The sequence below is a fragment of the Hippocampus zosterae genome, chromosome 7 (genome assembly GCF_025434085.1).
Source record: "Hippocampus zosterae strain Florida chromosome 7, ASM2543408v3, whole genome shotgun sequence".
Taxonomy (NCBI): domain Eukaryota; kingdom Metazoa; phylum Chordata; class Actinopteri; order Syngnathiformes; family Syngnathidae; genus Hippocampus; species Hippocampus zosterae.
Window position 1 is genome coordinate 6,923,228 of NC_067457.1, and position 12,931 is coordinate 6,936,158.

The 12,931-nt window shown below is 40.4% G+C and overlaps 1 protein-coding gene across 23 annotated transcripts in view; it reads left to right on the forward strand.

Moving 5' to 3' along the window:
- The window catches only part of rbfox3a (RNA binding fox-1 homolog 3a), a 222,609-nt gene extending 210,702 nt beyond the window's left edge, over nt 1–11,907 (forward strand). For 18 of the 23 annotated variants that reach the window (XR_007963144.1, XM_052070502.1, XM_052070503.1 and 15 more), the window contains one exon: nt 649–4,259. Coding sequence is in view for 19 of the 23 variants with exons in the window: in XM_052070502.1 (XP_051926462.1) it covers nt 649–693 (45 nt within the window). In the remaining 4 variants the exon portion in view is untranslated. The other 5 variants (XR_007963143.1, XM_052070493.1, XR_007963145.1 and 2 more) reach the window with 4 other exon arrangements.
- The last annotated feature ends 1,024 nt before the right edge of the window (nt 11,908–12,931 follow it).

The window sequence follows — 12,931 nt, forward strand, 5'->3', positions numbered from 1 at the left end:
TACCTGTAATGACTGCAGCCTAGCTGTTGCTTGATGCAACCTTGTGGGTTCCACGGAGGGGTTGGGGGGGGGACAGCCGTTGCAGATTAATGCTGCAGTGCTGACATTTGTGTCGTGATAGCAATCACACCTCCCCCATGTTTCCCCCATGCGCACCTCCCTTCCTCCCCTATAGTGCAGCTGCTAGCTAAAAGCCTTCATTAATTACAACCATTATTTCCTCTTCATTTACTTAATTAAAACAGTGGCCTGTGTTTTCCTCCTTATTACTTTCAACTTTCTTCTCTTTTTCCTCCCTTCTGCCCTGTCCTCCCACATAAGTGATTTCAAGTGGAGAACTGTATTCTAATCTTTAAAACTCAGCTGAGCCTCCCAAAGTCATTTACGGCGTTCAATCAAGATTTGAATTATAAGCTAGGAAATAATGATACAGCTCTCGCTAAATTTAATGCTTTTAGTAATATTGAAACACAACTAGAATATGTGATCCGTACCCTCAGACTTTGTAAGGAGGCCACGCAGGGAGAAAAAAGGGAAGACTGATTTGTTTGCATAAAAGTTAACATGTCTAACATAAAAATACAAAATCAAGGTTCTACATTGGATACTGATTGGAGCTTCTTTTTTTTTTCATCTTTGATGTTGCAGGCTAGCCTTTACAGAGGAGGGTGCAGTCGCTTCACTCCCTACTAGAAAGGAGAGGGGTCACGCCCCTTTCACTCCCCAGCAAAAAAAAAAAAAAAAAAAAACACAAATATAAAAACCACAGCAAACAAAATCTATAATTAGCCATCCCTTTCATATGAAGAAACACACTGTGCATCCAGACGGCCAATAGAATCATTCTAAAGTTGCTTCTAGTACTTTACAGTTGCTGGTGTATGGATTCAGTGTACTTAATTTGGGAACATTTGTCATGGGAGGGAGGGGGCAGTTGTCACAAAAGGAATCTTTATTTCCACCCTTTCTGTGTGTTCTCTCCAAGCTTGGTCTGTAACTCAGCTCCTTTGGGATGGCCTAACTCGATTGTCTTCATTAGTCATTTTCCTTCATATACATTGAGCTGCAGCAGCAGCGTTCAGTAAATTCCAGTTTGCTGCAACCAACTTATATGTACAATTTAGGACCAAAATGCACAACCGTTTGGTCCTACAAGAGCTGGCTCCGTTATATCAGAGCCGACTGAATGGGATTTCCAACTGTTAAGTCGGAATGAGGGTGAAACTGCAAGAAAATGCTCAGCATTAAGTGACGCCTAATGGGAGCCAGGCTAAGAGTGAGGACACGCAGGAAGTGATGCGTAGTGGAGAAACAGCGATGGCGGCCATTTCAAAATGGGCGGCGGTGCGTTCGAGCCAATTGATTGTTGGCTCGATGCCAGATGCTGGAGGTATCCCATGTATTGCTTTGCAAGGGGAGGGGCTGGGGGAACACATTATTTTCACTCAATGTATGTACCGTTTCCTGTCTATTCACATGATGCAACATGAGAAATATTTCTCGCACGTAATGAACAAACTCAAGAGTGTTTTATTGATCCCCCCTCAGCCCCTCCCCCCCCAAAAAAAATCTTTGAATTTGCTTTTAGTGAATTAGTGGCCTCCTGATGAATTTCTACTCGTCCCTGACGTACTACCATATTGGCCCGGATAAAAGACAGCACTGATTATAAGATGAGCCCCTCTTTTTTCAAGACTCAAGTTTGAAAAAAGACTTTTTGAACACCAATCGAATTTTTATACAGAAAATAATTACAGTACATTTGAAACAATGTACTGTACATTTGTAACAATATATTTGAGAAAACAAGCACATTATTTTGCCTCATTCAAATGTAAACTGCAATCACATTCGTAAATGAATGGCTTCTGGTTTTTTAAATGTAAATGACATCATAACTTCTCCTCACCTGCCGGTTAACCTGGCCAATCATTGACCCATTTTCTGTTATCTCTTCTATTATTTTCTTCTGTTTTCCTTGTTACTGCTATTTTTTGTTTTTATTTTTCGTGCTACCGCTATTTTTATTCTTCGTGGCAGGAGTTCACGTTGGCCTGGGAAGTCAAGTTCAGCATTCTCTTCAATGATATTTGGCACCATCTAGCGTCGTGAATGGGTATAATGTCTAGACCCCGAATATAAGACAACCCCCACTTATTTCAATGCAAAAAAACACCGTCTTATATTCGGGCCAATACGGTATTTATGATTATCAGTTCTGAATCTGCTGTCCCAAGATTACACATACAATTACGACTCAGTATTTCTTATTCAGATTTTTTATTGATGCAACTTGTAAGCAAATATTTTTGAAGCCTGATTGCGCCCATTGCTCACTTTCACTCGGGATGCCCATTATTAGTTGACGTGAATGTACCAGCTTCCTAAGATCATTTATGTCAGCACCCCTATAATAATGTGCTGCTTTTGTCAACAAAAAAAACATTTATCGAAAAAGGCCTCACAACACACCGTTGGCAAAGGATGATTTGTGATCTTCATCCAAAGCAGTCCACAAATGCGGGTGGATACGAAAAGTTCACGACACTGACCAAACGATTGTGATTCGGCCACTTCTATTGGACTTTGCTTTCTTTAAGTGTGTTTGTCAGAAATCTGCCCAGAGTCGCACGGCCACAGCAGGCAGTTGTCCCTAATGAATCCAGCAATTCCACTCCCTCCCTCACAAACTCGTATACACAAAAAACACACACGCACACACTTATAGGAGCTCCCTCACCACTAAAGCATCTGTGCCGGCTGTGTCTGATGGCATCGTAAAGACAGGAGTCAGTAGCGCAGGAAGAGAAGGGTGGTGTGAAGAGCACCACTAACCGAGGCAATATCCGTCGCAGATTAGAGATAAGAGAGTTCAGTCAATAGGCACTGATCTCATTTGAAGATACACCAGACGGACTATACTCACACAAACAAGCACAAATTTACGCTTGCTCCTCTCGCTGTCGCCGGCGGGCGTCTTTTCTGTTGTTCTGCTTCCCCCCCGCTTCTCCCCAAAAATTGAGATTAAACAAAAAAGATCAGTCTGCTGTTTCACTGTGCGCAAAAAGCAGATTGAAAGCGTCCTGTGCTGATATGTAAGAATACAACACAGCTATCGACGCACGTTTCTTAAAACACAACGTACACATCTCAACGTTCAGGTCGGTACTTTTCCATTGGAGAAAGGAAAAAACCGCACCGTGAAATAATTTGAAACTGCCGAGATTCAAATCTAAATTGATCATCGTCAAGAGGAAGTATGCCATCAGTCATTAGTGGCTATGCTATTGCTAACTTTGGTTGTGGGGTAAGTAGAAGAGAAAAAAACAACAATCAAAGCATAGCGTTATAGTATTCGTGCCTGTGTCCCAATTAAACTGATCACTCAAATTAAAAAAAAAATTAAAAAGAGATACTTTTTAATGTTTTTAACACATTTAGCATTTTTTATGCTTTCAGAATAACACCAGTACTGTATATAGTTACAGATATATATATATATATACACACACCTCGTTTTTGGATACTCATATTGTATTGTATATATTTATATTACGCTTACATGTTACCATATATCGGAAATTCTGTGTTGTTAATAAATACATGACTTGCGTCTTGGCTAGTAGTCATTACCAAGCTTCTTTATGAGCGTTATTAATCAGCAACAATAACCCCACCCCACCCCAAAAAAGGGCCAATGTTTGTTTTATTGGCATTAAAGATGAGTGACCACCCAAAAACAAAGCGTTGCCACAATCAAGCATCTGGCAACGTTGTGCCCAACGTGTGGTGATAAAACAAGACTAATGCCGACAAAACAACTCCAAACTGCAAAATACTTCTTCTGGGAACAGAGCAGAAATGATGGAGCCGACATAAGACGTGAGAAGCCTTGGCACAAATCAGAGTGCATTGTTACGGTTTTGTTAGTGATGACGACGCAAGTGCAAAAAAGATAAATAAATAAAATGAAGACCTGACTGTCAAAAATTATTCTTACCACCGGCATTATTGTGATGTAGGCTATATGTGAATTATTGTAGTTAAAATAGATAGTCCCCATTGTGCCGCAATACTTGATATACAGTGGAAATATATATATTTGTTTTTATGCGATATTTTCCCCATTTGGCGGCACATCCCCATCACCGGCGTGGTGAGCGCGTTTCCCCAAAATATCCTCAGTTGTAATTGCGATCAAAAGAGCAATTGAGTTAATTCATTTCATTTTCAGTCTGGTGGTGCAACACACACACACACACAAAACAATCTCAAATGCGAATAACAAAAACTACAATTAAGCCATGCTGTTTTTTTTTAACTGCTCGTGTACAAATAAATATATTTAAAAATGGGTGGCATTTTAAAAGACATACATGTATACATTTAAGATTCTATATGGAATAATGCATTGTCAGTGATGGGATATCAAATGCTTCTTCTCAATGTACATATTTTTTAAAAAAAGTTTTATTTCATGCATCACTATTCCATGCACTTTAACCTACCACTCATTGACAAATGTACTTACATTTTAATTTTTGAAATCGGTCATTTGTTTCACTTTACATTGTGGGTCATGTGATTTAATGCCACCGCCATTGTGAATCGCCTTTTAAAAGTGAGTGTCATTGAGGTGTACTAAAGAAAATGACGTTCCTGTCAAGAGAGACGACTCTGCTTCTTTTTTATTTATTTATTAGTGTATTTCTTTTGTGTATCACTCGTAAGGGGTTAGACAATGTCTAATGTCATTTTACATGCCGAGAAAAATGTTTCTTTCGGTTCATGTGAATGTCTTTCTATGTATGGTCTAACTGAATGTGTGAAGTGTTTTGATAAACTACTGGCCCCTACTGCTGTCTGAAAATGCGACGCTACTGTCTTCTCACACGCCGACCGCTTTCATGAAGACATCCAGCAGACGTTTGAACAACCGCTGCTGTGTTTTCAAAGATGGTTTTCTTTCGGGTATTGTTTTTGTTGGTTTTTTTTTTCAATTACTATATATTTTGTTGTTGTTATTGTTCAAACCGGCCAATAGAGGGCAGTGTGGCACATTTTAAATTTCCAGGGAAAGTTTATCTCTAAAGTGATTTTTTTTTTTATTTTGGGGGGGATGAGGTGATGATGCCATCCTAAAATTGGAAGCGGAGTTATAGCAATGTAATGATAGCACCCGGTGCAATATGGCAAACTTGACAATAATTGTCATGAATAATAAAAGAAGCAAAAGCAATAATCTCGCCCCGCACATTCATCACCGTGTCACACGTCATCAGAAAGTGACAGTGCCCCCCTCCAACCCCCCACCCAACTTCAATCCCACCCCAACCCCTCGAGCTGTAATTTCTTCATGGCGGCTTACCTGCAAACGACGGAGATTCACAAAAGCTATTCTCAACTAAATAAGAAAATATGAACTCGGATGGGGTGGGGGGGGGGTTCTGGGTGGATGACGACATTTGTTCCAATTGTCTCCTCATGGTTAAATGCAAAGTGTGCTAAGGGTTTGTTGCACCTCTGTGATCTATTTCCTGAACCTACATATAATGTGTGTAGCCTCGTGTCCCCTGTAGGATTGGCGGGGGGGGTGGTGGACAAAAGACTTCTGAATCAAGCCGCAAGAATCCACATGGGAGCCAATTTAAAAGGCCACTTATTTTTCATGAAGCCGTCCTGAGAGTCGCGTCAATTTTCAAACAGAAGTAAAGTTCACGTGCAACCGAACCATATCGGGAAACTTTCGATGACTCGTCACACCGGTTTTTACATTCCGGGGTAATTCTGTTGTATATTATTTTATGAAAAGTTAGTCAGACAAATTGTGTGCTCCAGACTTAACATGTGAAATTGTGTTTTCGTTGCGACTTATCTTTCATAAATCATCTGGTATTAATCCCCCACAAAGCGAACATTTCTAATGTGTGTGCATAACAATATACGATGTCTTTAACGAGACACCCGTGAGGTTTTCTCGTCTGCTCTTTTAAAGGGGTTGATGACCCACCCACTCGCTGAGCTCCTTTTTTCGACGTTCACCTCTTGTCTTGTGAAACTTGACTGATGAGCCAAGCCCCGTCGCTCACGTCGAAGGCTCTTTGTCTCTGTTCTTCTTGCTGCAGCATGTGGACTTTATTTGAAGACGTTTCACACGTAGATACAGGCAGGCGAAGAGGAGCACGCAGGAGGAAGTTGGTAGGTTTGGGAGGAGGGAGTCGCAGGTGCACAGACTTCTCAAGCCATTATTATTGCGCAGTGGGGTTTTTTTTTTTTTTTTTGGTCTCATCGACTCAATTCTCAAGCATTTCCTTGATCATCTAATTCACGAGTGTATACCTAAGCTCTGGCGGTAGTATTGTAGCTCACGTTACCTGCCAATTCCTCCAGCCTGCCCCTCAGCTCCTGCCGCTCTGCTTCCTTTCCGTCCTCCGAGGCTTCTTCTCGGCAGCATTACGAAACAAGTCTCAGAGGGTGCGAGCCTGTTAAGCTGAGACAAGAGGAGGCAGTTATCAGCTGTGATTGGTGACACACCAGTACATCGCCACAGGTCCTGTCTCTCATGGTCTCCCATCGGAAGGGGGCAGGACTTAGCAACTACAAAGCGGTGCTGAATTTCTTACAGGCAGCCCCCTTTTGAAGATCCAACTTCCCCCAATTCACACTTCTCTCTCGTCTCCGCTTTACAGAGAAACGGGGGAAATGGCATGACAGACTGGTATCGCGCCTAACTGATGCACTGTTGAGCTAGGAAAAAATAAGGGGGGGAGGGCATTTAAAGTTATTAGCGCATTTTCCACACATCTAAAAGCATTCAATTTTCTCAAAAGCCAACAGTGCGCTTTATAATCCGATGCGCCTTGTATATGGATCAAAATTCTAATTTCTTGGACTTTTGAATGTTTTTTAAACTTGTGAAAGCGCTCTATAAATAAAGCTGTATTGTATTCCTTTTGGCGTAGCTCCATCTAGTGGATGCATAACGCAACCGCAGCCACTATTGTGGCTTCCATTATTTGCGCCTGATAATGTGGTGCGCCATATATATGACCACTGTTTTAAAATAGGCCGTTCGTTGAATGATAATAATTACTCATGCATTCAATTAATTTATTTCTATAATCTGACTTCTACCACATATGTCTGCCTGTGCCCTGCCGCAGAAAATAGTGTCCATATTCACAGGTTGACGAGTTCTATGATCACCTATTTTCCAGACTGCTTTTCCTTCCTTGGGGTTATAGTTTGAGGTGGAGCCTTTGCCAGCTGTTTTTCGGCAAAAAGAGGGTCTACCCTGAATAGGTTGCAAGCCGATTGCAGAGACATGAAGGCATATCCAATGGTCTAACTTCATGGTTGATTAGAGTGTCGTGGATTATGGTTATTCCTCCATGCCGCAATCCTTTGGAATGTCCTTTTGAGAATAATTGCATTCCTTCAAAGTGTTGGGATATTATTACATTTCGAAAGGTCAAGAATACAACATCTTCCAGTCTTTTGCCACTTTGACATTTCAGTTAAAATATAAGTTTGGTCAGGGTACGAATAGCCTTTTGCAATTTAACACATACAATCACCAAGTAAGTCTATAACCGAAAAATACAGAATGTACTTTTTGAAAAGAAAAAAAAAGTGAATTATTATACGAAGAGGTTGAAGACAAAAAGATGTTGTGCTTTTTTTTTACGTAAATAAGTGTAGATATATTCTTAATTTATTTTATTTTTTTTGCTGACCAATGCCTGCTCCACTCTTCAGCCCATTTATCAGTATTGACTTGCACCTTTTTTACTATATATTACTGATAAATGGGTACGTCCATTTATAGTGTACCAAAATTTCAACCTGTGCTCGTAAAATTTCATGTGAGGGTGCACTGTGCTCTTCGTTAAAAAAAAGGGAAAAAAAGTCTGTTGCTCTGCTAAATCGTGATTTTCCAACAGGGTAAGAAACCTTTCGGTTAGGTCTTTTTTTTTCCTTGTTTCATCATTACTGTGTTATGGCGTACAAGAAAGGTGTCCATAAAGACATTCTTGGATTATTTTGGTGCTGAAGAATTTAATAGGTCCAAACACGAGATGACAAAATGGCAACCTCCCATCATCCAACGACAGTGACTTTGTCTTGAGGATGAATGGACACATTTGCAGGAGGGGACCACCCATAGATTTTCTTTACTAATTCTTTAAATGGTTGTTTAATGACTGTATAACTGTAAAAAAAAAAAAAAGCTGTAAAAAGAATTAAATAAATAAATGTATTTACCCTTCCCTTGTTCTTTCTCTTTCAGTAAATAAGACTCTAAAGTGACGGGTACAGATGGACATCCAAAACTGAGAAGAAAAATGTGGAAAGCAGAGAGACTTCACGAAAAGACCAACAGAAACAAAAAACGTGTTCCGGAGCCATCGTATGGAGAAGGGGGGAAAGTGGGGGTGCGGGGGGGACCCAACTTGAAGGATGAACGGAAGATGATTTTAAGCCTACTCCGAGGCCACGGCCCGAACCATTGAACCTCCGTAGTCCATTATGGTGCAGGAGGGGCTGCTGGCTCTGACCCCTGTCAAAAAACAAAACAAGTCTTGCTGAGTGGAAGAGACCAAGTCGACGGGCCACCATAAAACAATTTATTTTTGTTAAAAAAATTCTGTTTATCATTTCCAAAAGGAACAAAGACTAATGTATGTATTATGAATATGTACGTGTGTATATCTATAGTGTGTATGTGTGTGTGTGTATACATATACATACACATGCATATGGGTGTAATACTGTAGGTATGTTTAAAAAAAAATATACGTGTCCTTACAATTTAGAAGAGGAGCAGTGAGGTGATAGTCGACCCCCTGATGTCTTCTGATTGTATCCCGTCGCGCAACACACTCACACCCATGAAAATCCCCCCCCACCCCTTTCTTCATTGGGCTTCTGCCCGGTTGAACGAAGGGACTCGAAGGGTTTTTGTGTGCGAGTGTGTCTCAGATGGATCGCAGCCGGTCGAGGAGACGTTCCAAATCTTGAAGGACAAAAGATAAAGAGCCAGTGTCATCTTCTTACTGTACTGCGGTAGCTGTTACTTTTCTGGCATGTCTCACAAAAACAAAAAAAAAGAAAGGATGTGTGCCACTGCACTAGTCTGTATAGTTGGAAATAAGAAAGAATGAATGGGGACGTTCGATGAATAGGTCAAGGTTCGATACAGGATACCTTTGTTGGAGGGCCCGCCATCATTACAACCAAATGTGTCGCTGTAGTTTCGTGGTCGAGGTGGCTGTGCTGTGTAGTGAACTGCTTTCATACGTTGTGTCGGGTTTTACGGTTGGGTGGGGCCAGACAGCGCACAAATTAGACGAGACACGGGAGCTGCTCTGAAGCATCGGACAGAGGGGACGGAAGATTGGAGGATTTAAAATAAAACAAGAGAAAAGAAAAAAAAAAAGCCCAGCCCGAGACCGTATTTGGACAATGACTGAGGTTTTGTGATTTTATTTTGAAAAGCCAGTCACAATGGATTTAATGTCATTATGTTTTGGCGGTTGCATAAGTTGATTGAATTACATCAATGTTTTTTTATGGGCTCAATAATATTTGGAGACATGACATAATTGTCAAGATAACCATCGTTTGTAATCCAGGGTTTGGATTACAAATTACCCAACCATGATCGCGTCAAATCCATAAAATTATCCTTCTTTGCAAATGCTAGATTTTTTTTTTAATTTGTGACTTCGCATCAATCATGTCTCAACCGCTTTCTTTTAAATCCGATGTGTTGGTGCTTAAAGTCAAAATCTCGGAAATTGTCAACAATCGTTGTCCAAATGCCTCCGGGTTGAAATCACTGTATAAAGACGAAAAAGGGAGTTGAGGAACAAACAAAAAAAAAACTTTTATGAAGAGTCTCTTTCATCCTTTCTATTTAAATGGATCTCTCTCTTTAGTGACATCCTTCTATATTTAAAACATTGTACTAATAACATGCTGTCGGGCATGGTCGAAAAGTCAACTGTAGCCATTTACTAATGTTGTATTTATTCTATTACCGGTAAGAAGACAAGAAAAAAACATTTATATATGAGTATAGATATATATCTATTTGTGATCTGCAGCTATTGAGAATAAGTTTGCCTTTGATTTTCGACTCCCACGCAGGATTTAATGCACTGTCAAACGTATGATGAGTTTTCTACTCGGTGTGACGTTTTATTCTGTTGACATTCATTTGGTTTTGTTTTTCTTTTCAGTTCAGCTACTGAATGTAAGTCCAAAACTCTCTGAACTTTTTAGGTAGGTGGTGTTGTTTTCTATCTACTGTATCTATATTTAAAAAAATACAGTGCTCTGTAAATTATATACATGTGTAAATGATATAGCAAAATGTTTCTGATAAGATGCTGGACTTCTACTGACCCGGAGTGACTGTATTATCATGGTTCATGTGAAAAAAAGAGGATAAGCTAGAATGAAAATTGGAGGAGGGGAGCATCCTGAAGGACCACCGGCACCCTGCAGCCGGTGGGAGAGACAGAAATGTTTAATCATTGCAGGATCAGTTAGAATTTTTCTTTGCCTGGCTTTTCAAATTTGATGAGAACAAGGAAATTGGGAGCAGACCGTCCCGTGTGAATAATAGAGAGGCAAAGATGAAAAGGTCTTTTTTGAAATAGCTTTTTTTTTTTCTACAGCTTCCCTGAATCTTAGTACTGTTAAGGTGCTACGGTTTGGTGTGTGCAGTCGTAGAAAGTTAAAAGTTAGGTTTTTTTGTGAGGAAAAGGGGGTGGACAAAATATCGAGCGTTCAGATTTCTTTGGTGTTTTTGATTGAGTGTCGGTATCAGTTTTAAAACTCTAGGAATTATCCACTGCGGTGGTTTATTAGGATTTAAACAAATCAAAATGAGAGCATCATAATTGTATGTTCAAATAGTGTTTTGGGGTTTTTTTTCCCTCCAAGCATTCGTTTGGAAAATCTTGATAACAATATCCTCTAGTTTTTGAACCGCTGGAGCTAGCATACGTCAAGCTAACGTTTGGCCATCTGTAAGGAAGTGGTAAGAAGAAGCAAAGGTAAACAATTGTAGCAGTCGTAGAAAGTTAAAAGTTTTCTGAGGAAAAGGGGGTGGACAAAATATTGAGCTTTCAGACTTCTTTAATGTTTTTAGTGAGCGTCTGTATAAGTTCGAAAACTCAAGGAGCTATCCATAGCGATGGTTTATGAGGATTTAAACAAATCAAAATTAAAGCATCATGTTTTTATTTTCAAATAGTGTTGTTTTGTGCTCCCCCTTCATTTAGAACATCTTTATAAATCAATTTTTGAACCTCTGGAGCTAGCATACTTCAAGCTAATGTTTGGTCATTTGTAAGGAAGTGGCAAGAGTGAGCAACGGTAAACATTGTAAGTTTGTAGCAGACTTTTTTTATTTCCCTGTGGCCTTAACGTTCGAGCTGCTTGCGGCAATACAATAATGGGTACTCTCTTGGTTGTTTTGGCCGCTTGCAAATCCGTTCGTGCAGATAGAAAAGGGCAGCTATTAAAACTGGGTCTCAAAATGGAAGTCACCGCTGTTTTTGCTGCTCACCGCTCCAACTCACCTAAAGTGCGGTTTCCCGAGACGTATGCCTCACCCGGTTGAGTCTTTAAAAATGTAAAAAGCTGTGCGATCATTTTTGACAAGATTGTCACATTTGTGTGAATTTTATTTTTCAAATCTACAAAGAAACAAAAAATATTTTGCTCGACCATTCTCAGTCAGGTGCGGACCTGACAGTAAAGATTTAAATCAGCACCGTGTGATACACTTTTACATGACACTAACCACCGCATGCCTGAATTATTCAGGGAGAAACCAAGGCTGGAAATATCTTTTTGTCTCTTGATGATTACGATAAACAACAACAACAAAAACTCCCACACCAAAAAAAAAAATGCTATGAAAACAATAACCTGGCAGAGGTGTATTGGCAGCCATTGTTGTAGCTTATTTCTCTACAAATGTTTCTATTTTTAAGTTAGACGGCGACAATATCTATTCGCAGCGATGATTCTTAATTGGCTTGTTGCCCTGTGCCTTCACGGTGGTCAACTTTTGTCCCACTTTTGATTCACTCGTCTTGGCGTGATTTTGTCCACCCTCTGAAAAAGAGCACTGTGCATTGATGAATGTAGCAGCCTCAGGGTGCTTTTTTTCCCCCCTTCACAGTGAGCTTTCAGGAATCTCTGACAGAGGAGGGAATTCTTGCCACAAAATGACACTGAAAGCTAAAGTCTCCTCCTCCTCCTTTTCTTTCTCTTTCGCTGTACAATGAACGAGTCGTCTTGTGTTCCGCTCAAATAGAGCGCTGTTTGGAAAAAATATCGCGAGATAGATGCCTTCCGTGCGACGGCATTTGTATCGTCAAAAGTGCACATGACACGTTAAGGACAGTCGGGTCATGCAGTGCACGACGGTGCGCTCTCTGGTTGGAAGCCTTTTTCACTGACTGACACAAAATGTGGGTGTGTGAGTGCGGGGGGGCGGCAAAGTGGATTATCTTTCACAAAAGGCTTACCCACCCTCATCCCGCCGCGATCCACCACACTTTAAACGGGATCACCCACCGGCAGTTGGATCTGGAAAACTGAGGCAAAAAAAAAAAAAAAGAACCCTACGATAGACTTAACAGAAGACGAAAACAAGAACAAACTACGAAAGCAACTACGAAAGCAACTAACGATGTCAGTCTAAGCAAAGATCGAGGTTTACTCGGATCTTTGTCTTGTTCTTCTTGGAGCTAACGTTTTCTGGCGGGGGTTTCTGTTATTGGTTGAAGATTTTAATCCTGTTTACATATGACCCCCCCCAATTGCTAACTCTATTGTTAGAGAAGTCAGGGGATTAAAAATAAAAAAATAAAATACACAGAAGAGGCATTCATGGCAAAATCTGGTC